This window comes from Hypanus sabinus, chromosome 9, assembly GCF_030144855.1.
Source record: "Hypanus sabinus isolate sHypSab1 chromosome 9, sHypSab1.hap1, whole genome shotgun sequence".
Taxonomy (NCBI): domain Eukaryota; kingdom Metazoa; phylum Chordata; class Chondrichthyes; order Myliobatiformes; family Dasyatidae; genus Hypanus; species Hypanus sabinus.
Genome location: NC_082714.1, coordinates 148,872,466 through 148,896,967, shown reverse-complemented (window position 1 = coordinate 148,896,967; position 24,502 = coordinate 148,872,466). Strand labels below are relative to the sequence as shown.

The 24,502-nt window shown below is 41.2% G+C and overlaps 1 protein-coding gene across 2 annotated transcripts in view; it reads left to right on the top strand.

Annotated features, from left to right (window-relative positions):
• The window catches only part of mybl2b (v-myb avian myeloblastosis viral oncogene homolog-like 2b), a 60,108-nt gene that overhangs the window by 313 nt on the left and 35,293 nt on the right, over positions 1-24,502 (top strand). For both annotated transcript variants that reach the window (XM_059978778.1, XM_059978777.1), the window contains exons 2-5: positions 1,773-1,869; positions 8,509-8,580; positions 16,606-16,698; positions 19,211-19,431. In XM_059978778.1, the coding sequence (XP_059834761.1) occupies positions 1,773-1,869; positions 8,509-8,580; positions 16,606-16,698; positions 19,211-19,431 (483 nt within the window). The remainder of the gene's footprint in view (positions 1-1,772; positions 1,870-8,508; positions 8,581-16,605; positions 16,699-19,210; positions 19,432-24,502) is intronic.

Sequence of the window (24,502 nt, the reverse complement as noted above, 5' to 3'; positions counted from 1 at the left end):
CATCCCTATTCCCTGCTGTAAAACCACCGCCTTAAAGACTCCTCTTAGCAACTTTTAAGAGTATCTTCTACTGTTCCATTTATATTTATTGTCTGGGAACGGCACCACTTTCAGGTAGTGGGTCAGTGGGACCTTGGCTCCACTGGAACAGCTTTGCATAATTCCAAGACACAAAACCGATACAAGTAGTAAGGAAGGGTCACATAAAGATTCTTGAGGGTTGGAACTGCGTAGTTGACTTGCTTTCACGTCCAAGTCCAGCATCTCTCTAGGCACTTGACTGCCCACACCAAAGTGATGCTCTTGATTGGAACCCTATCAATCATCCTGAAAATTCATTCAACCACAATAGCAGCTGCGTGTTCCTTCTACAAAATGCATTACAGTTACTTGTCCATATTCTCACAGCATCACCTAAACTGTAACTATATATAACCATATAACAATTACAGCACGGAAACAGGCCATCTCGGCCCTTCTAGTCCGTTCTGAACACTTACTCTCACCTAGCCCCACCTACCTGCACTCAGTCCATAACCCTCCATTCCTTTCTTGTCCATATACCTATCCAATTCTTTTTTAAATGACAATATCGAACCTGCCTCTACCACTTCTACTGGAAGCTAGTTCCACACATCTACCACTCTCTTGAGTAGAGAAGTTCCCCCTCATGTTACCCCTAAACTTTTGCCCCCAACACTCAACTCATGTCCTCTTTTTTGAATCTCCCCGACTCTCAATGGAAAAAGCCTATCCATGTCAACTCTATCTATCCCCCTCATAATTTTAAATATCTCTATCAAGTCCCCCTTCAACCTTCTATGCTCCAAAGAATAAAGACCTAACTTGTTCAACCTTGTAATATGTGCTAACAGGTAAAAGGGTATAAGATTATAAGGGTATAAGATTTCTACCTCCTGCAGGTTCCCCCTCAAAATGCCCACCAAGTTGACTGGAAATAAAGTGGCAGACTTTTATCATTCCCAGAGTTTAAATTTTGGAACTTCCCAACCAATACCACTGTGAGAGCACCTTCACCTGAAAGCATGTTCACAACCTTCCTAAGGACATATAAGCAATAAATCCTGTCCTTGACAGCACTGCCCAGATGAGTGAAGTAATATAACCAAAGAAATTTTTATGAGAAAGACAGTAATGGAAAATGCATAGAAGAAAGGAATATAAACTAATCAACCATGATCTTATTAACAGTAGACAGGTTTGACAGGCCAAATGACCTGCTCCTAATTCATACTTCTGTAACAGAAAGACAGATTGGTTCTAAGATAGAAAAATCTGAGGACAGAAGATGAAAATACATTCTCAGTCATGTAGAGGTTGATCATTGAATTAAAAGAAAGCGATATTGTATGCAATATCAAAAATATAGTTGAGAATTTATAACTAATTTACAAGAATTACAATTGCTTAACTGAATTTTGAATTTTTACTGCCTTCAATATAATGAAGTTTTAGTAATGAGATTTATATTTGGTGTTTTATGGACATCTGTTGTCACAGGTTCATAGCAAATTATGCTCATGCATTCCCTCACTAATGGTAATAGAGGTCAACTTCTCACTAATTGAAAGGGGTTGGGAAATGAAGGATGTAGGGTCTTACAGAATGTCAGCCATCATGTGTCTATCTAGTGAAAATTCTATTTTCTTGTACTCCGCCTGCAACCTTCTATGCTGCAGCCAAGAGAAAACTCAAAGCTTGCATTGTCTTTTACATTATGAGCTTTTCTTTTAATTTTGTGTGAAATATAGTGAGGAATTGGATGAGCTCTCACAGGATTTGGATTATGATGTTCCAGACGGCAAAGATGGAAGTAAACTGTACAAAGTCAAATGGACTTCGGAAGAGGTATATGCTCTACCAGCAGTTTGTTTAAAATGCACGAAGTTAAGGTTGCAAAATGGATAAGATTTTAATGTCTGTTAGGATTACTGTGATAAAGGATTTGCCATTTATATGTGAATCCAGTGGTTGTATAGAATTTGAAAACTTTTTTTTTGCTGATAACCTTCCTGCTTATAAAATAAATTCCACTTGTATGCTATCTAATCAATGTTATTAAGATCAATTTAGAAATCGTAATTTGTTCTATAAGTTTTTTTTCATGCTGCCTTGGACAGAAGGGGTTTGCTCAAATAAAAAGTTTATATTTTTTTCAGTTCTTGCTGTTCATGTCACTCTGGTTTTCATTGGAATATTCCTGAAGCACACTAATGCTGCCACAATTAAATGCTAATTTGTTATAAGAATATAGAAATTCTTTTTAGTAAGAATTCAAATTTGATTGTCTTTGGTAGGTAAAGCATTGGCAATCCACTTACAGTGGATTTCAGAATGTGGGCATCAAATGTGTACATAGTTATGACTCAGGATTCATATATTAAGTCCTGTCAATGTTCAGGGGTGAACTGGATATGTGCTGAACTTCAAATTATTTATCACATGAGATATTCTACTGATTTAGTCACTGTCATGTACAACCAATCAAGTAGGTTTAAGTGACCCTGTTAATTTCCAGATCCATAGACCTACCAGCAGATTGACATGTTAACCAAATTTCAGTGACTCCAACTAACCATTGCAGCTACAAATCTGTTCTGAATATTATTAATGCATATGTCAGAGCACTAACATAACAGTAGAGTATTTTATCCTTGGCATTGGCGCACTGTAAACCCATCTATCCCTTGAGCTCCTGAGCACTTCAATATCTTGGCTGATCAGTGATTTTATTTCATAAGAGTGCTTTTTCTCTGTTCCTCTTAAATACCTTGATATCAATCTCAAATTTAACATTAACAGTTGACCCAGCATCACTTAGTGTATATGGAAGAGAGTTTCAAATCTCTACTAGCACTGAGTGTTTTTCAGCTTCACTCCTGAGAGGCTGGCACTAACTAATTTTTAGGCAATACCTCTGGTCCTAGACTTTGCCTAACCAGTGTAAATGTAAATCTTGAAAATGTTAATGAAGTCACCTGCCTTATAAATTCCAGAGACCTCAGTCCTAGTTTGAATCATAGAAATGTACAACACCAAGATAGGGTCTTTTAGTCCACCTCTTCCATGCTGGCCAAAGTGCCTATTTACACTAATCCTATCTGTCCATCTGGTATCCATGTCCTTCTGTGCTTTTCCTATCCAAATATCTGTCCAACTGTCTTTTAAACATTGAGACAACTTGTCTCCATATTCTCTTGACAGCTTATTCCAGATATTCAACTAACTCTGTGGATAAAATTTGCATCTCCCATCTATGCCCACATAACTTTGTGAACATTGATGAGTCACCCCTTGGCATTAATTAAATATGCTGCTAATAAGTACTTGCAAAACTCCCAATGTCAATAACTCAATAATGTCAAAACTCCCAATCCTGTCCTGGAGATGTATACATCAGCACTCCATTAATGTTGCTTTTTCTGAATATGATATTTTAATGGTCCTTGTAGTATTGTTATTGCTTCTCACTTTGCATAATTTCAGAAATATTTTGAATTATACTTATTTTGGTCTAAAGTAGTAGACTACATTAAAATTATTTGGCCATTCTATTAAAATCTTGGTAACGTTTTCATCTGCAGTGGTATAGTGCTCTCTATCATTGTGTTGTCAATACATTTAGAAAAGTATATTTCTGTCCCATGATTTAAATAATTTCTCAATGCACCAGCTAATTGCAATCCCAACACAGAACCTTTTGAGATCCTGCTTGGTCACATGCTGTCAAATTGAGTATCTCCATAATCTCTGTTCTTGTCTCTGAACTGATTCCACAAATTACAAACTCACTTTCAAGGACTCTGTAACTCATGTTCTCAGTATTAGTTTCTTATTTTCATAATTTGTCTTTTGCACATTGGTTATATGTGAGTTTTTATTAATGTATAGTTTTTTTTTAGTTTATTAAGTGCAATTGTGAACAATAGCCAGATCAGAAATGCTAATAAAGTCAACTAGTTCCCAAAGAGAACTCTGATAGGCCAATCAGCTGGTTCACTGCTGCTCAGTGATAGAACATAAAAAATTCATATGTACAGTTAAGAAACATTTGAAAAAAAGTAGAAATACTGGAGTCATGATGATTATGATGAAGTCTGCTCAAGAGAGAGTCCTCCATAATTCAGAGAGATGTCTGATGCAAGTAACACCTCGTTTGTCAGTGACTTCCAGGAAAGACTGGATAGCAACCAAGAAAGGTTGGTGATGCTGGAAATGACCTCCAGGAAAGATTAGCACGGACATACAAGGCTAGCAAATTTCTGTGCAGCACTCGCAAGAGGCCACCATACGAGCTACAGATGAACAAAATATGCAATACCCCCAAAGTCTCCATAGAGGGAGGGAGGATGAGAGATAGGATGGACATAATGGCAGCGGCCAGGACTGTAAATATGATAATGAGAAGGGTCAAGCAAACAACACTGACCGGGGAAACATTCAGTGCAAAGCCCTATTGAGGCAAAATCTGCAAAACATCAAGGGCTTCAAGATACACCAAAGCAGGTCCAGCTGTGGAAAGAAGGCCATTCAAGTGCAATGCACAGACTCAACTGCTGGGAATCACCCCACAGAGCTTAAGATTTCTCTGCACCTAAGCTGCCCCAGTGCCAAAGAAGGAACCAAGTGAGTCCCACCTCAGATACCCTATTCCATTCATCAAGGAAAGAAGGGATCTGAAGGCCTAGATCATCAGACGTTGTATCTTGGAAACAGTTCAATAATGACCTGGATTGCATCTTGGAAGCTACATTGGCAGGACTCTACAGGAAAATCAACTCCTTCACAGCCATTGCTAAAGGGCGATTCGGCCCAATGGAGGAGAAAGGGGATTTTAAACCATCATGGCAACCAAACAGGAGGGAAAGGGGAGATTTGCCACCTGAGAAGCAAGAAAAAGACGTTTAACAAACAATTCAAAAACAGTTCACCCGATGAATAAAAAGGTGTCAAAGATCGAACCAGTGAACTGCAGGAATAACTGTGTAAGCTCTGGAGAGTGGAGCAGCAGAGAAAGTGAAGAAGGGAGAAAAAGAGAAGAGCAGAGTTTGTTAAAACACATTCAGGTTCGCCAAGGCTCTTCTCAGCCAGCAAAATTTTGGCACCCTAATCAGTGCAAAGCAGGAGGTGGAAGAATTACAGCCGGAATCACATAGCAATCCCTGTAGGAATCAGGGACTAGAATTCAATCCAAAAGCCCCCCCATCCAAAAATCCCCCCATCCAAAAATCCCAGCAACTGAGCTGAACATGGCAGAGCCCATGTGGCAGGAGCTCCAGAATATCAGAAAGAGAGCTAAGCCATCTGCCGCTCCCAGGACCAAGTGGTATCCCTTGCAAGGTACATAAGAAATGCCCAAGGCTCTCCCGGAGGTTGTGAAAGATAATGAGGAAGATTTGGACTAAAGGCGCTATTCTACCAAGCTGGAGAATGGTTGAAGGATGCTTTGTTCTCATGGAAGAAGATTCCTCCACAATCACCTGGTTTGGGACAATCTCCCTCCTTAGCATGGAGTACCACTATATCAACACACCTCAATAATCTGCCAATTGATCCACAAGGCCAGACAGAAGAAAGGCAACTTAACAGTCGTTTGGTTAGACCTAGCCAACGTCTATGGATCAATTCCACATGTCCTCATTCAGGACCACTGCCTTATCCCCCCAGTAACGCAAGGCATGATCACCAGCTGTCTAGGAGGATTCAAGCCACACTTCAGTCGACTTTGCAACCAAGTGACAAGACCTCCAAAAAGGGATTCCCACTAGCTGTACCATCTCCCCCATCTTGTTTGTCATGGGTGTGAACTTCCTCATATCAGCAGCAGCAAATGTAACCCAAGGCCTGGTGCTGGAGCCTAGGATCTGACAACCTGCAATACGGGGGATCAAAGATGACATCATGGTAACCATTTGTAACTCACGTCCAAACAAGATGGCTGTTGGAAACCCTGGACAATGTAGCTACCTGAGCGAGGATGACCTTCAAGGCAAGGAAGTCCAGGTGCATGGTGATCAAAAGGGCAAGGTTACTAGCACGTTTTGTCTTCGGTTATAGGGAGCAGACATTCCATTCATAGAAAACAACCCAATAAAGTGTCTTGGAAAGTGGTTTAATGCAGCAATGACAGACAGTGCCAACGTCACTGACACAGTAAAGCAGACTGAAGAAGGTTGACAAAACTGAACTCCCTGGTAAATTTAACATGGTTGTATCAACATGATCTTCTACCAAGGCTGCTTTGGCTTTTCATGGTGTACAAGTTCCCCATGACCACTGTAGAATTCATTTAGGGGAAAGTTAACAAGCACCTATGGAGGTGTCTGGAGATGTCCCCCAAAATTTTCCTCAGTGGGTCTCTGCTTAAGATTAGGCCAGCTACAGCTCCCATTGTCACTGGTTGTGTAGGAGTTCAAGATGGCAAAGCGTAGAGTTGTGTTAATGCTGAGGGGCTCCAATGACAAGCTAATAAATCAAGTAGGAGTCACAAGATCAGGGTGAAAGTGGGCTGCCAACTTGGCCATAGACCAGGCAGTGAGCTCCCTGCAATTGAGAGACATCTTCGGCAACTCTTGCCTGGGGTGGCAAAGCCTTGACTCTGCGTGCTTCCAACAGTGGGGAAGTGCAAGGGATAGGCATGACATGGTCCAGGCAGAAGTACGGAACTGTGAGGATGAAAAGCGGGTATCAAAGGTTGTGTAGATAGGGTCGCAGGGTGCCTGGATAAAATGGGATCTTCTCAAGTGCAAGATCACTTGGGCGGAACTTTACAGACTGGACCCCTTCCACTTTTCTTTCCTTATGTAGTCCATATATGACACTCTTCCCCACACCATTATAGCTGCATACACGGGAGTTGAGAGAACACCCTAACTGCAAGCTTTGTGGTTAGCGAGATTCATTGGTACACATACTATGAGGATGCAAAACAGCTTTAATACAAGGATGGTATAGGTGACACCATGACAAGGTCCCGCTGTTGCTTGCTGACACACTGGAGCGGGAGAGGTGTAAAGAGATATCAGCTGACAGGCAAACGGGGCAGTCATTTTCATCGAGAGGGCCACACCAGTCATATCAGAGGCCACGTGGCTATTCCCCATGGAGATCAGCTGTAGAGGGTTCCCGGCAAGGTTAGCATGGAGGTTGCTGTCTCCTCTGGGAATTGATGAAAAGGGCAAGAATCAAGCAGCTCGCAGGATGGGGGAGGATGCAGAAAGACCCTCTTGCTGGATATGGAGTAGCAGACAGGAGTTTAGCTGGAACTTAGGACAATTGGGCAGTGACTTGGCCATCATTGTTGACACACCAACTGAAGAATGTAGTGGTTAAGAATCGAAACACTATGAAGGTCGGGCACCATCTGATGACATCTTCTCCAACCAGAGCCTACGGTTACCTCATCAGGTAACTGACGAGAGCATCCCAGTGTATGATGCAAGTCCAATATTCCATTATACTTTTTGATTTCTTGTAAATGCCTGATGCATGTCAAACCAGTAAATGGTAACATATACATACATTGATTGACTTTGTCGTTTAACATGACCATAGAACTGCTTAGACTTGTCCAGTCAGCCGAATAAGCTGCCTTTGGTCCCATGAGCAACCTCAGCTTTCAGTTTCTGACAAGGGACTTTATGAAAGATTACTTCAGTTAAGTGACTCCAAAGATAGCCCCTGCTCACTACTTGAGTAATAAAATAATTGGATATGAGTTGCACTTTACAGGTCCTCATTTTTTTTATATATATCTGATCAATCAAAGGTTTTCATGATTCTGATAAGATTTCTTTGTTTCTTCCCCTTATCTTTCTTAAGTAACAAAGAGACTTGCATACTTTTGCACTAAAAAAAAATTCTGAAATTAGCTGAACATCTGATTTGTTCTTGCCCACTTCCTTTGTAAAACAGGAACTAGGATAGGAACCTAGTGCCATAATTTTCATTATTGTGTTACCTTCTTAAAATGCAGCAAGTTCAAATGTTTGTGAGCATCTGTTGCCAGTGTTCTGACAATGGATTTGGTGGTCAGTGACATTCTTAACTGGTTGTCCAATACCATGAGATTAATTTTAAAAGTTGTTTTAAAGATCTGTAACGAATACCTTCAGCCTGAATAATATGTTCTACTCATAAGAATACAGTACAGTAGAGAAAAACAGCAGTAAATGGGTTTACAACAGTGAGGGCATTTCTATTTCAAAATCACTTATCAGACATATTGCAAAGTTCTAGTTTAATGCAACATTCCCCCCCCCCCCCCGTATATCTGAATTTAATCTAGATCACATTGCACTTTTTTGTCTGCTTCCACAGTACTTTGGTCATAAACATCTTATATTTTTGTTGTAGAGCTCTATTAATTGGTCCTGTTCCATATATTGTTTCAGAGTGGTTATAAGAGGCACCGAGCTGTGTCTACAATGGAATATTAATGATTACAGTGTTATAATGGTGTAAATTAAACTTCTTACTTTTGTGTAGGATGAAAGGTTAAAGAAGCTGATAAAGCAATTTGGCAAAAATGATTGGAAGCTTATAGCAAGTAATTTCTCTGTAAGTATCTTTGTAGTTACGACTTTTAAATGTAGTCACTTTTGTCTGAGTTTTTCATGAGAAAAAATGATCTAACATTAGTGTATGTGAAGATCTCAGAAAACCATATTTATTGCATTTATCTGGAATTATATACAACAAATTGCGTAGAGAGTATACGAGTACTTAAGAGAACCAATGGTTAGGCTGTAAGATTGAAAGGATTTTTTAAAAATTGCTCTTTCCCAAAACTAGTCTGACCTATTTGGTAGACAGGGTCCAAATGTTCTTGTTACAGGTTGTGAAATTTTGATCTGCTTTGTACTGCTCTTTCTAGCAATGAAGTACAAAATTTTGGTAATTGTTGAATAGCTGCCCTTCACTGAAAGACTTGAACTTCAAGTCAAGTCACTTTTATCTGGTGATGGTAGATAGCCACTTTGTTATCCATGTGCCCTAATCGAAAATTGTGTATCAAACTTAAAATAGAAAATTAAATTAAAGTAACGCTAGGTCTGAAAGGCTGCTGCTGCCGTGCCGCCTCATGGGGCTTCTGGAACTACGTCTTCATTCATTTCCCAGTTTGGTGAAATGAATTTTTTTCCTTTCCTGTGGAATGAGCTTGTTTAGGTTTCAGATAACTTCACATAGGCCTTGCTTCACTGTTTGGAAGGCATCCAGAGTTCTGTAGAGCTTTATAATTTGGATCTTTGGCTCTAGGACTGGCTGGTGCAAAAAATGGGGTGCTGCTTTGGTGATGAAGAGCACAAGTGCTAGTTGCTTCATTTCTAACTGAACACTGTTCAAAGCACAAGCCAATGTAGTTTTAACACTTTTCAAAGTCATTTAGAATTTTTCATGTTCTCTTAAGAACAATTACAGCTTGCTCCCTACTAACCTGTTATCAGGTCAGGTTTTCTACTGAATAACATTAGGCCTTTTGCTAGCCAATCAATATGTGAGAGTGGATCGACATTTTGGGTATTGACTGTCAATGTTTTGAATTAGTTAAATGGGTAGAAAATAGGTAAAAGACAAAGGTAGGGAGGAGTAACTAGATTATAAAGTTCAGAAAAGTCAAATATTCAGATCAAATGTGAGAAAATCTTGAAGGAATATGCCATTCCTATACTTTGTGTTGAGGTTCATTAGAACCTGAAATGTTTCAGTGGGAGGAGAACTTAACCAGGGCAAAGCTGGCACTATATGTCCAAATAGAATAGAGATGTTCACCTAAGTCTTTACATTATGTCTCTGTCTTAATGTGCAATATGCAATCATAGTAATTTATTGTAAATAGAACAGTCAATGTAACATAGAAATATACACAAATCAATGAGAGTTAATCAGTCTGATGTCCTGGTGGAAGAAGCTGTCCCAGAGCCTGTTGGTTCTGGATTTTATGCTGTGATACAGTTTCCTGGATGGTAGCAGCTGGAGTAGATTGTGTTTGGGGTGACTTGAGACCCCAATGATCCTTCAGGCCCTTTTTTCACACCTGTCTTTGTAAATGTCGTGAATGATGGGAAGTTCACAACTATAGATGTGCTGGGCTGTCCACACCACTTTGTGCAGAGTCCTGTGATTAATGGAGGTACAGTTCCCATTCTAGGCAGTGATGCAGCCAGTCATCCCATCTTAGCCCATCTCCATCCCTCCTGTCATCTACAACCAGCTCCTTTGTTTTTGCGACATTGAGGGAGAGGTTGTTTTCTTGACACCACTGTGTCAGAGAGATGACTTCTTTCCTGTAGACCACCTCGTTTATTGTTTGAGATTACACCGGGAGAGGGAGAGATTAAAAATGTCTGTAAACACACCTGCCAGTTGTGCTGCACACATCCTGTTACTCACCCTGGGATGCCGTCCGGTCCTGCAGCCTTGCAGCTGTTTGCACGTTGGAAACATCTGTGCAGCTCAGCCTCAGAGATGATCAGTTTGCGAGTTGTAGCAGTGGCTTTCCTCAGAGGCTCAGAGTTAGCAACCCAGCAATCGAACCGAGCATAAAAGTGATTGAGCTCATCTGGGAGAGAGGTCGCGATGTTGGCAGCACCATTACGTTTGACTGTGAAGACTGTGATGGTATGCAACCCTCTCCACAAGTCATGTATGCTGTTTGTTGTGAATCTTGACTCAATCTTGTCCCTGTATTGATCCGCAGCGTTGATAGCTTTGTGCAGATTGTAGCTGCTTTTCTTGAGCTCCAGCTGATTGCCAGCAGTGTAAGCTCTATGTCGCGCAGTAACTGCTGCTCACATGGAACAATTGATCCAGGGTTTCTGGTTTGGGAAGACCCTGACCGACTTCTGAGGGATAACATCATCAATGCAGTTTGGGATGAAGCATGTTATTCCATCCATGAACTTGGAGACATCCTTATCATGGAAGACATTCCAGTCAACGTCATTGAAGAAGTCCTGCAGCATGGAGGCCAATTGGTTGGACCAACAGTGGACGGTTTTAACTATGGCCGCCTCTTGTTTCAGCTTTTGCCTGTATGTCGGGAGAAGTAGGTTCGAAGAGTGGTCTGATTTTTCAAAAGCTGGACGAAAGAAAGCTTTGTAAGCATTACAAAAGGGAGTGTAACAGTTGTCAAGAGTGTTATCTGCATGAGTGCTCACCCTGGATATACTGACAAAACTTCGGAGAGACCTACGTCAGCAATGCTTGATTAAAGTCACCCAAGACGATGAAGGCAGCTCTGGGTGCATTCTCCAGTGTGTTGATGGTCTTGTACAGTTCCTTGAGAGCCAGGTAAGTATCACCCTGCAGTGGAATGTACACAGCTGTGATGTTGACATCCGTGAACTCCCTGGGTAGGGAGCTGCACCAGGTATTCCAGGTCTGGGGAACAAAGGATTTGAGAGCATGCATATTCTGGGGGTTGCACCAAACATTGTTGACCATAAAGCATATCCCTCCTTCTTTACTCTTCCCAGAGAGTTTTTCTGACCTGTCCACCTGGAACAGGGAGAGCCCAGAGGGTTCGATAGCGTGGTCCGGAATCTCCTCCGTCAGCCAGGTCTCCACGAAGCACAATATGTTACATTCCTTTGTTTCCCGCTGGTAGGAGATTTCTGGCTGTCAGTTCCCACAGCTTGTTGTTCAGGTACTGAACATTAGCCAGGAGTATGCCAGACGATTTCCATGCTGTCTCAGCCTCACCAGGACATCGGCCTTTCTCCCTTGCCTCCGGTGCTTCTTCCGAGGTAGTGGCAGTGTAAAGGCTGATTTATACTTTTGAGGCTCTATGCCATAGCCTACGCCATTGTGAGCATTTATACTTGAGAGTTGGTGTGTCAGCGTCACTGCAATTCACCGCCAAAACGCTGGCTGGCGATGGGGTTTCTATGCCACTGTGTTGAGTTTCTTTGTGTACTTCGAACAATGGCGACGGAAACCAAGCGCGTCATGTTGGAGTTGGAGCTAATAAATGTTGAACAGGAGTTACTTTTATTGAAATTACTACAACGCAGAAAAGAGAGAAGACGTCAGAGGAGATGGTGTATACAATCGTTGAACGGATTGAGGCAGAAGGAGGGTGAATTTTCTGTGCTTGTCTGGCCACTGAAAGACATGGATGAGGAAATGCATTTCAAATATTTTTGGATGTCGACAGGTAGATTTGATGATTTGGTTCATCGTTCAGAAGCAACTGGAAATGTGTAGGAGGAAATGCGATGCTACCAAGCGGACCAATCACAGTTGTTGCGGTCTGCGTTGCCGTGATGCGTAGTTAATTTTTGGGGAGGTGCACATCAGGCTACAGCGTAGGGTACGTGGCTATACCGTACTTACGGCGTGGATTCGATGCAGAGGTATAAATTGGCCTTAAGAGATGAGTCTCCCATGGATCGCACAAGTGGGGGGTTCCCAGTGTAGGAAAGGCAGCACATAGTGGGTAAATGCTGTTTTTCCGCTGTTCAGAAGGGTCAGTCTTTCATATCTGATGTGACTATCAGCTACTTGAATAGAAAATGCTAACCTGTGCAGTAAATATGGCCTTTTGCATAATCATTTTTTTAAATACCTGAGGATTCGCCTCTTTGTCAAGGAAAATTTCCCCCTTTTCCTGATCTACCACCTGCTATGTTGTGGGAAAAACTCATTCTTAGCTGCAATAATAAAGGGCTGATCTCTGTACTATACTCTCAGCTGATGTCTTTGGGAGTTCAAGAGTAAAGGAGCCTTTAGGAAGTAGTGATCATAACATGATAAGTTTTTATCTACAGTTTGAGAGGGATAGGGCAGATCAGAGGTGTCAGTGTTGCAATTAAATAAAGGAGACTACGGAGCCATGAGGGAAGAGCTGGCCAAAGTTAAATGGGCGGATGCCCTGGCAGGAAAGACAGTGGATCAGCAGTGGCAGATATTCTTGGGGATAAAACAAGAGATGCAAAAGCAGTTCATTCCAATGAGAAGGAAGGATTCAAAGAGGGGGAAGAGGCCACAGTGGTTGACAAAGGAAGTCAGAGATTGTATAGCATTAAAGAAAAAGAAGTATGACAGGGCTAAGAAGAGTGGGAATACAGATGATTGGGGAAGTTTTAAGGAACAGCAGATCTTAACTAAAAAAGCAATATGGAGAGAAAAAATCAGGTATGAGCTCAGTCTAGCCAGGAATATAACAGGGGATAGCAAAAGCTTTTTTAGCTATGTGAAGAGAAAGAAGATAGTTAAGAACAATGTTGGCCCCTTGAAGAATGAATTGGGAGAAATTGTTATGGGAAACAGGGAAATGGCAACAGAATTTAATGCGTACTTTAGATCTGTCTTCACCAGGGAGGACACAAGCAATCTCCCAGATGTATGGATGGGCCAGGGTCATAAGATATCAGAGGAATTGAGACAGATTGACATTAGGAAAGAAACTGTGATGAGTAGGCTGGTAGGACTGAAGGCTAATAAATCCCCGGGTCCAGATGGTCTGCATCCGAGGGTTCTAAAAGAGGTGGCTCAGGAAATTGCGGATGCATTGGTAATCATTTTCCAATGTTCCTTAGATTCAGGATCAGTTCCTGAAGATTGGAGAGTGGCTAATGTTATCCCACTTTTCAAGAAGGGAGGGAAGGAGAAAACGGAGAACTATCACCCTGTTAGCCTAACGTCAGTCGTGGGGAAGATGCTTGAGTCCATTATTAAGGACGAAATAGTGGCACATCTTGATGGCAGAAATAGGATTAGGCCGAGCCAGCATGGATTTACCAAGGGCAAATCATGCTTGACTAATCTGTTGGAGTTTTTTGAGGGTGTAACAAGGATGTTAGACGAGGGTAAGCCAGTGGATGTTGTGTACCTAGATTTTCAGAAGGCATTCGATAAGGTGCCACATAGGAGATTGGTGAGTAAAATCAGAGCTCATGGCATTAGGGGCAGGGTTTCAACATGGATAGAAAACTGGTTGGCAGATAGAAAGCAAAGGGTAGCAGTGAATGGGTGTTTCTCGGACTGGCTGGAGATGACTAGTGGGGTACCACAGGGCTCTGTATTGGGACCACAGCTCTTTACGATTTATGTCAACGATTTAGATGAGGGCATTGAAAAATATATCAGCAAGTTTGCTGACGATACTAAACTGGGTGGCAGTGTGACATGCGAAGAGGACGTTAGGAGAATTTTAGGGAGACTTGGATAGGCTGGGTGAGTGGGCAGATACTTGGCAGATGTCATTCAATGTGAATAAATGTGAAGTTATTCTCTTCGGAAGCAGGAACAAGAGGGCAGAGTATTGTCTGAATGGTGTAGAGTTATGAGAGAAACACAAAGGGAGAAATGTAAAGAGACCTAGGAGTCCTAGTTCACCAGTCAATGAAGGTGAATGAGCAAGTGCAACAGGCAGTGAAGAGGGCAAATGGAATGTTGGCCTTTGTTACAAGGGGAATTGAGTACAAGAGCAAGGATGTCCTTTTGCATTTGTATAGGGCCCTGGTGAGACCACACCTGGAATATTGTGTACAGTTTTGGTCTCCAGGTTTAAGGAAGGACATTCTGGCAATTGAGGAAGTGCAGCGTAGATTCACTAGGTTGATTCCTGGGATGGCAGGGCTGTCTTACGTGGAGAGATTGGGCTTGTACACGCTGGAATTGAGGAGATTGAGAGGGGATCTGATTGAAACGTTTAAGATAATTAAAGGATTTGATACGATTGAGGCAGGAAATATGTTCCAGATGTTGGGAGAGTCCAGTACCAGAGGGCATGGATTGAGAATAAGAGGTCAGTTATTTAAAACAGAGTTGAGGAAGAGCTTCTTCTCCCAGAGAGTTGTGGAGGTGTGGAATGCACTGCCTTGGAAGACGGTGGAGGCCAATTCTCTGGATGCTTTCAAGAAGGAGCTAGATAGATAGGTAGGAATAGATAGGGGAATCAAGGGATATGGGGACAAGGCAGGGACTGGGTATTGATAGTGAATGATCAGCCATGCTCTCAGAATGGCAGTGCAGACTCGAGGGGCCGAATGGTCTACTTCTGCACCTATTGTCTATTTAAACAAAACTAAGACTAGGTGGGAGGATGACTTTGGTATGGATCTGGCTGAGGAATATTGGGCAAAAGCATTGAATACAGTTTGTTCCTCGTCATCATGTGCTAGACTGGGACTCATATAATTTAAAAGTTTTACACAGGATACATTTAAGTAAAGCCAGGCTTGCTGACATATATCCTGGGACAGACGCTGGCTGTGACAGGTGTTCCTTCTCTGCGGCTGGTTTAGTGCATACATTTTGGTCTTGTCCTTGGCTTGATGGCAATTGGGCATTGGTTTTTAAAATTATTAGTGAGGTCTTGGGGGGTGACACTGAAACCCTGCCCGCTTGTAGCTGTATTTGGTGTGGCAGATGATGCTTTGTGCTTAAATGCAAACCAGTCGGATATCGTTGCATTTACATCGCTTTTGTTCCATAGGAGAATCTTGCTGGTCTGGAAATCTGCCACTCCCCCTTCTGCTGGAGCTTGCTTAGAGGACATAATGTTTTTTCTGAAATTAGAAAAGATTAAATTCTCTTTGAGGGAGTCTGTGAAAAAGTTCTATTCGAAATGGGGACCTTTCTTGTCATATTTTGGGAGTCTTAAGGAACTACCTATTAGTTGAGGGCATTTGATTGTACTTGGAAGTTGCCCCCCCCTTTTAACACGCATCTGGTTTACCTCACAGGGTGGTTGATGAATTGTAATGTGAGTGTATTCTGGATCATCTGACATGTTGTGGATGTGTGTGGGCCTTCATCTTGAAGTAATGTGGGGGTATGCCTGTGAAATGTTCGTACTTATATTTACAAATTGTTGTTTTGTAGTTACATTAAATGCCATGGTATGTTTGGGGAGGGAGGGTAAGGGGATGTTTGTTTAGGGATAAGATATAAAAGCAAAATGGAGGAAAATGTAATCCATTATGTATTCTGTATTGTCATTCCTTCAATAAAAATATATTTTTTTTAAAAAGAAAATGCTAAGAAAATTGTAGAAATTGAAGGAAATACGAGTAACTTGCTGAGTTTGTGATGCTGGTTATTTTTAATGGTACTTTTTGTTGGAATAATCTCATGGAAGACTATCTGGAACAGAGTCCATAGAAAGGAGAACAACGGTATTAAAAGGGAAACATTTCTTCCCTGAGATGTGGGTGTAGGAGTGGCATTGGTATGCGTATTTCTGGGCTTATTTGTCAGATGCAAAGTCTAGTTTAGTTAGGTGTCATTAGTTTAATTAGATTGGCACAACGTCGTGGGTTGAAGAGCCTGTTGTACTGTTTTGTTTTATCATGCAGTGGAAGATGAAGGCAAGAGTAATGTAATGCTTTTGGAGAAGGGAGTTGGGAGTCATGGAATTGGGAATGATCAACAGAGAGAAGGGATGCATTTTGGAGGCAGATCCCACCTTATCTGTAATACTGCTGAGGTAACATCAGGCTAGAACAAGACTGGCATACCTTCAGTGGTTGTGGAGAATAGCAAGAGACTAAGATGAAATTAAATAAAACCAAATTAATTCTCATCCCTTTTGCAATGTATTCTTTTTATCAAGTTAATTATATAATGTTTTAACAGAACCGAACAGATACTCAGTGCCAACGTAGGTGGCTGAAGGTTCTAAATCCAGAGCTTGTGAAAGGTCCATGGACAAAGGAAGAAGACCAGAAGGTAATGATGTGCAAATACATTAAATTATAAAGATTATACTAAATTGGTAATAAAAAGGTTAAATTTTGTAATTCCATAACTGTAAAGTTAGTTCTGTAGGATAATTGAAATGTCATATAATGGTTAAAATAGTTATGGATAATAAATCTCGTAATACCGTTGGGTCAAATTTACAACAGTGATCCATCCTACCCTGGTGGTTTTCTCCATTCTTTCTTCAGTGATTGGTCGAAAGTAAAAATTAAGCATTGCAGCCTCAGCTAAGAAGATGCAGTAAAATTGAAGTAGAAGGCTTATAATGTTAACAAAAAGGACAGTGGATCTGAAGGTGAAGAGGATTTTAGATTTCAGTAAAGGATTACCAAGAAATTGACAGTTCTGTCAGATTCTGTTCACTATAATGAAATTGTCTTTTAAGTTTTCATTCCTTACAGACATGTACGGAGGAGAAATTAGAAAGGGAAATAAAGAATGAGATTTTAAACATGCCTTAATATATAGAAGATTCCAAAGAATATTGAAGAACCAAATTTCTAGTTAAAATGATTAACAGAAGAAAGGGGAAGGAGCAGAAGGACAAGGAACAGACAAATTCCCTGAATCAAAAAAATTTAAAATGGTTGCTCACAGAGAATCATCACATTTGTCATTCTGGAATTACCTGGGTTTTAGAATAAACCTTGGAAGCTAAAGGTAGCAAATATACACTGCATTTAACAAAAAAGTACATAGACCGTTTTGCCTGATATGCATTGGAAATATAATAGCATTACATTTAATTGGGAAGAATCACCATAGATTAAGAAAGTAAAATTGTGCGTGACAAATTTTTTTTTGAGTTTGAGACTATTAGGGTTGGTAAGGTGAGCCAGTTAATATTGTGCCTTATTTGTGATTAGGACTTGGAAAGAGGTATTTAATAGCACACTACAAGCCCGTGACTTGTATCGCTAAGGACGAGGGCAGTGGGTCTGTGGATATATAAGTGCCTGCAACTTGTCCTTAAAGTCTTTCATCATCCTTACTTTGAAATGTATTGCTGTTCTGCATCATTTTCCTTACTATGTGTCAGAAAGGTTCAGGTTGTTCAGGAAGGTGGTTCACTGCCATCTTTTGCGCTGTGAGGGAAGAGCAATAAATTCTGATTTTGCCTGCAAAATGAATAAAATTAATTAACAGACAGATAACTGTATAAAGAAGGGGGCCTTCTTCAAATTATCAGGCTTTTAATATTGGGGAACTGGGAGGATTATTGTATGGGTCTGTGATTTACTGTTTTTATTGATTATTCCAAATGGAAGATTAATTGTAATGGATCCAGGTTTGCAAAGTAATATAGGCAAGCGAACTGTGAGCACTCAAGGTCTTTGGAAACCAATGGGCAGAATTAAGGCCCAATAAGGTTGCAAGTGGATATCAACTAATTACGTGAGTAGGCAAGGATGGTCTGCGTAGAGATATATAAAAAGCTATCCACTTTGGTAGAACAAATGGATAAGCATAACATCTTAAAAGTCATGAAAAACTTGGAAATATTAGAATTCAGAGAGAGGGATCTTTGTTCTTCAGATGTACGTATGGAAAGCAAGTAGAAGACCAAATAATATGCCAGTGTTCATTAAAAAAGGACTGTATATAAATGTCATGAGATTCATGAAAATAGAACCAAAGTACAGGTGTTCCCCCCCCCCCCCCCTTTTACAAAGGTAGAGCATTCCTATGAAACCTTTCTTACATCAAGATAGCGTAAAGCAAAGCATTAATTTATATGGGAAAAATCTTCGTAAAAGCGAAAATCTTCTTTGTAATGCAAAAACAGGTTACTAATATAAGTCTTGTAAAAGCGAAGTGGTGTAAAGCGAACATTCGCAAAGCAGGGGACACCTGTATTGTGTTTAGTTTGCAGTGAATGGTTGCAAGATTAATTTTTTGGAGGAAGGAATAGGTTGTTAACACTTGGCTTCTATTCCTGGAAATTAGAAGAATGAGAGACGATCATATTAAAGTAAATAACAATCTTACAGCGTTTGAAGGAGCAGACATTAGAATTAGGTTTAGAATTAATAGGTGCAGTCAAAATGAGTTCATTTTAGATTGATAAGAAATTTCTTCATGGAATTATAAATCTTTTCATCCACAACTCCGGAGAGTGCACCTTTGGTCAGTATATTAAAGATAAATACTATATTTTGGATCAGCAATGATCAGTTTTGATCGTAATAGCAGAACAGGCTGAATTACCTGTTTTTGCTCCAATTTCTAATGTTTTGCTCTTGGATTGAACAGCATACATGTTGGAGAGTACAGTACTTGACTGTTCTTTACCATCAGTGCCCATTAATGTCAGAGGGCTTGATTTGAGCTGCTTATTTTAAAGTTGTGTTTTTTTAATTTTGGCATGTTGTATTGGGAAGTCTGAAACAAATGGCCAACTATTCGAATAAAATAGAATATTTATGCAAAGAGCAGCAGGACGGATGAACTGATCTTTGACTCCTTTTGTATTATTTAGGTAATTGAATTAGTTCAGAAATATGGGCCAAAACGTTGGTCTTTGATTGCTAGGCATCTAAAAGGTAGGCTTGGCAAGCAGTGTCGTGAGCGCTGGCATAATCACCTCAATCCTGAGGTTAAGAAATCATCTTGGACAGAAGAGGAAGACAAGGTTATTTATGAAGCACACAAAGTCCTTGGCAACCGATGGGCAGAGATTGCGAAGCTACTTCCAGGAAGGCAAGTGTTCTGTTTCTTCTCCATGAGATTTTAGGATTGTAAATAATGTGCAAGCAAAAATCCTTTATTTTTTATTGTTTTCTGTTAGATTTGAGTTTAGCAGGAAATGAAAGACGAACATGTCTGCAAGGGCTGTTTGTTGCCATTTCTAGATGTCTGATATGTACGATGATATCCACTTAACCCACATGTTGTGCTGTCACTGAGGCAAATGCTTGATGAAAACTTTTGGGAGAATGGTTGTTAGCCTTCCCAAAGTCAAACAGTGGTGAAGGCCTGAAGTCATAAAGTGCAGAAACTAGAAAAAGGAGAAACTGAGTAAGGCAAAGGAACATAACTGATCATTAAAAAAAAAGATGCTGTGATACTGGCTGACCTGCTGAGTTCCTTCAGCACTTTGCACATTGCTCCAAATCCCAGCATCTTCAGTTTTGTGTGTCTTCATAAGAGAATGCTTGTTCACAAGCATGAATTTGAAAACGACGTGCATATATGAGTACAATTGTACTATTGGTCAGAAAAGCAAGTATTGTTCCTCAAATGTTTAAATATTGCACCCTTTGCTGGTACTATAAGGGTTATATTTTGAACTACAAATAGTTTTAAAATTAAAATAAAAATATCACAGAAGCAGGGAAAGGCCATTTATCCTTCAAGACTGATGTGTTGTTGGATCTCAGATCATGGCTAATCTGTGACCTAACTCCATATCACCTTCAGCCATAGCATTGAAGGAAATGTATCAATCCTGAATTTATAGCTAATTTGGTTCCATTAAATTGTAGCAGCTTGTATTTATTTAGAACCTTAACAGCCCAGATGTTTCGCAAGAGTATTTTGTCAAACAAAATCTGACAGTTAAGTCACATGAGAGATAATACAACAAGTAACCAAAATCAGGTCATGTAAGGTTTTAAGGAGCACATTAATAAAGCAGGGAAGGAGAGAGAAGTGAGCAGGATGGTTTAGAAAAAGCAATGGCTTCAGTAGCTGAAATCACTCCAGCACATGTTGGTATGAGTTTTAAAGTAAGCAAAGTAATACTATTCAGTTTGGATAATATCAAGTGTGAATTTTGCTTGTGAAATTCAAATCACAAATTTGCTATTTTGGGAAATGTAATTGAAAATGCACCAGCGATATCTTTTGGAATCAGCCTTATGCGGGGACTGAAGACTAGGCCTGTGCATAAAGGGTTAAAACTCTATACCATTTATAGCATTGCCTGGGTGTTTGTACTGTGGATCTAGAGAAACTGGAGCAGTAGTTTGCTATTAATGGGGGGGGGGGGGGCAGGCAGTTATAAGACCATAAGACATAAGCTTCCTCAATACTACCTGCCCCTCCGCCTATCTTTGTAATGTCTGCAAACTTGGCCAAAAAGCCATCAATTCCATCATCCAAATTATTGACATACAAGGTAAAGGGAAGCATTCCCAACATCAGCCCCTGCGGAACACCACAAGTCACCGGCAGCCAATCAGAAAAGACCATAAGTCATAGCAGGATTAGGCCTGTCAGTCCATTGAGTCTGCTCTGTCATTCCATCATGGCTGATCCTGGATCCCACTCAACCCTACTCTCTTACACTCTTATAAAGCTTCAGCATTATCTCCTTGCTTTTATATTCTATTCCGCTTCAAATAAATGGCAACATTGCATTTGCCTTCTTTACCACAGATTTGACCTGTAAACTAACCTTCTGGGAGTCTTGCTCGAGGACTGCTAAGTCCCTCTGCGCCTCTGAGGTTTGAACCTTTTCCCCATTTAGATAATGGTCCGCACTATTGTTCCTTCTACCAAGATGTATAATCATACATTTCCAACACTTTATTCCATCTACCTCTTTTTTGCCCATCCTTCCAATTTGTCTTAAGTTCTTCTGCAATTGCATTGATTCTTCAACATTATCTACCCCTCCACCTGTCTTTATATCATCCGCAAACTTTGCCACAAAGCCATCAAGACCCTTATCCAAATCATTGACAAACAATGTGATAAGTAACAGTCCCATTACTGACCCCTGAGGAGCATTACTAGTCACTGGCAGTCAACCAGAAAAGGTTCCTTTTATTTCCACTCACTGCCTCCTGCCTGTCAGCCATTCCTCTATCCATGCCAGTATCTTTCCTGTAGTGCTATAGGATTTTATCTTTTTAAGTGGTGTCGGGTATGGCAACTTATCATACACCTTTTGAAAATCAAGTAAGTGACATCCGCTTCCTCCCCTTTGTCCACCCTTCTTGTTAATTCCTTGAAGAATTCTTAACAGATTTGTCAGACAAGATTTCCATTTACAGAAACATATGCTGATTTTGACTTATCATTCGTCTCCGAGTACCCCAAAACCTCATCCTTAAAAATGATGATGTCTCCTTTATTCCCATTCTTTGCCTCTTGCAAATCAGCCAATGTTCTATCCATGCTAGTATCTTTCCTGTAATACCATGGGCATTTTGTTACGCAGCCTTGTATGCGGCACCTTGTCAAAGGCCTTCTGAAAATCCAAGTACGCAACATCATCGATTCTCTTTGTCTATCCTGCTTGGCTTTTTTTTCCTTAAGGAAACAATGCTGACTTTAACCTATTTTATCAAGTACCCCAAATATCAAATATATCTTTGATATTATTGGCTAGCTTACCTTCATATTTCATCTTTTCCCTCCTTACGGTTGCCTTCTTTTGGTTTTTAAAAGCTTCCCAATCCTCTAATTCCCGCTAATTCTTGCTTTATTATATACCCTCTTTTACCTTTATGTTGGCTTTGACTTCCTTTGTCAGCCACAGTTGCGTCATCCTGCCTCTAGAATACTTCTTTGGGATGTATCTTCTATCCTGCGACTTCTGAATTGTTCCCAGCCATTGCTACTTTGCTAGATGTAGGCAAAAGGCAGGTAATTATAGGCCAGTTAGTTTAACGTCTGTAGTTGGGATAATGCTTGAAGCTATCATTAAAGAAGAAATAGCAAGGCACCTGGAAAGAAATGGATTCATCAGGCAGATACAGCATGGATTCAACAAAGACAAGTCCTTTTTGACAAACTTACTGGAGTTCTTTGAGATATAATGAACACAGTGGATAGAGGGGAACAGATGGAGGTTATTTACTTGGATTTCCAGCGGTATTCAATAAGGTGCCACATAAAAGTCTTATCCATAAGATAGGATGCATAGAGTTGGAGGTGATGTATTAGCGTGGACAGAGGACTGGTTAACCAATAGAAAGTAGAGAGCTGGGATACATGGGTGTTTCTTTGGTTGGCAATCAGTGGTGAGCAGTGTGCAGCAGGGGTCAGTGCCGGGCCCAGAACTATTCACTAGTGGTAGGGCTTTGGATTTGAAGAAGACACGCTGTTTATGCAGTTCATCTGTGAACATGGAGGTGGCTCTGCATTCCCAGTCTGGAAGCACAGAGTCTGGTACAATGGGGGCACTGGAAGTCCATTGTAATAATTGTGGCTGCTGTTCTGTGACGCTGCTCACAGTTTTCGATCAATTTTTGGCAGCGCCTGTCTTCAAAACTGGTGTAGACTTCATAGCACAGAGCTCGCCAGCGGGTTCCGTCAGCAGTTGCAGCTTCTAGTTCCCGTGGCTGGATGTCATGGTAGCATAGGGTTTCTTTCACAGTGTCTTTGTAGCACTTGCATGGATGACCTTGAGGTCTCTTTCTGGTCTCCAGTTCACCACAGAGCAGTTGGCGAGGCATATGGTGGTCATCAATTCTGATGACATGTCCCACCCACCGCACCTAGGCTCTGATGATCAGGGACTCAATGCTGGTGGATTCCGCGCAATCCAAGACCTCCAGGTTGGAGACACGGTCTCGCCAATGAATGCCAAGGATGGAGTGGATGACGCGCTGTGAAATTTCTCCAGTTGTTTTGATGTGTCGTCGGTACAGAATCCAGGTCTCACATTCATATAGGAGAGAAGGGATGACCACAGCTCTGTAGACTTTCAGCTTTGTGGAGAGGTGGGCATTGTGTTGATTGAGCACTCTGGTATGTAGCCTGCCCAGAGCCTGGCTGGCCTTGCTGATCCTGGAGTCAATTTCTCTGTCCAAAGACCCATCACTTGAGATGATGTTTCCCAAGTATTTGAAGCTGTTTACATCTGTCAGCTGGGTCTTTGATTTTTGGTTCTATGGGGTTGGTGTTTCGCATGGGCTGGTGAAGTACTTCAGACTTGTTCAGGCTGATAGGCCAAAAAGTGTAGAAGCGTCTGAGAATTTGTTCAGCATCAACTGTAAATCACTGTCTTTGTGCGCCAGGAGCAAAGAGTCTTGAATGACTCCATGGAGGCACTTCGTCTGTGCGTTCAAGTGGTCAAGGTCAAAAAGAGAGCCGTCCAATCGTTACCCTATGTATACTCCTTCCCTCAAACCTTGGAGAGCGTGTGACAACATGCAAGTGAAGAAGAGATTGAACAGGACTGGAGCTAGTTCACAGCCCTGCTTCACCCCATTAGAAATGGAAAATGCAGCTGACGTATCACCACTGCAAATGACCTGTCCTGTCATTCCATTGTGGAGCAGCTGAATCATCTTCAGGAATGTCCTCGGGCATCCGTACCATCTCAGGCTAATCCAGAGAGCCTCCCTGTTTACAGTGTCAAGTGCCCTTGTCAGGTCAATGAAGACAGAATAAAAGAAGCTTGTTCTGTTCGATGCACTTCTCCTGAACTTGCCTCACAGCAAATATCATGTCTACATGTACTCCGTTCTGGCCGAAAGCCGCACTGCGCCTCTGGGAGGTTCCTTTCCGAGACAGTGACAAGTCTGTTCAGGAGAATGCGGACAAAAATTTTGCCTGCGATGGACAACAGTGAGATACCCCTGTAGTTTCCGCAGTCTGATTTGCTTCCCTTGTTTTTGTAGAGAGCCACGATGAGTGCTTCGTCAGGCATCTCCTCTGTGATCCAGATGTCTTCCAGGATGTCTTGGAATGCCTGTAAGGCAATTGGGCCTAATGCTTTGTAGATCTCAGCAGGAATGCTATCTTGCCCTGTTCTATTTGAGCTCATCTGCGAGATTGCTTTCTTGATCTCATCAGAGGACGGCAGGCCTAGGTC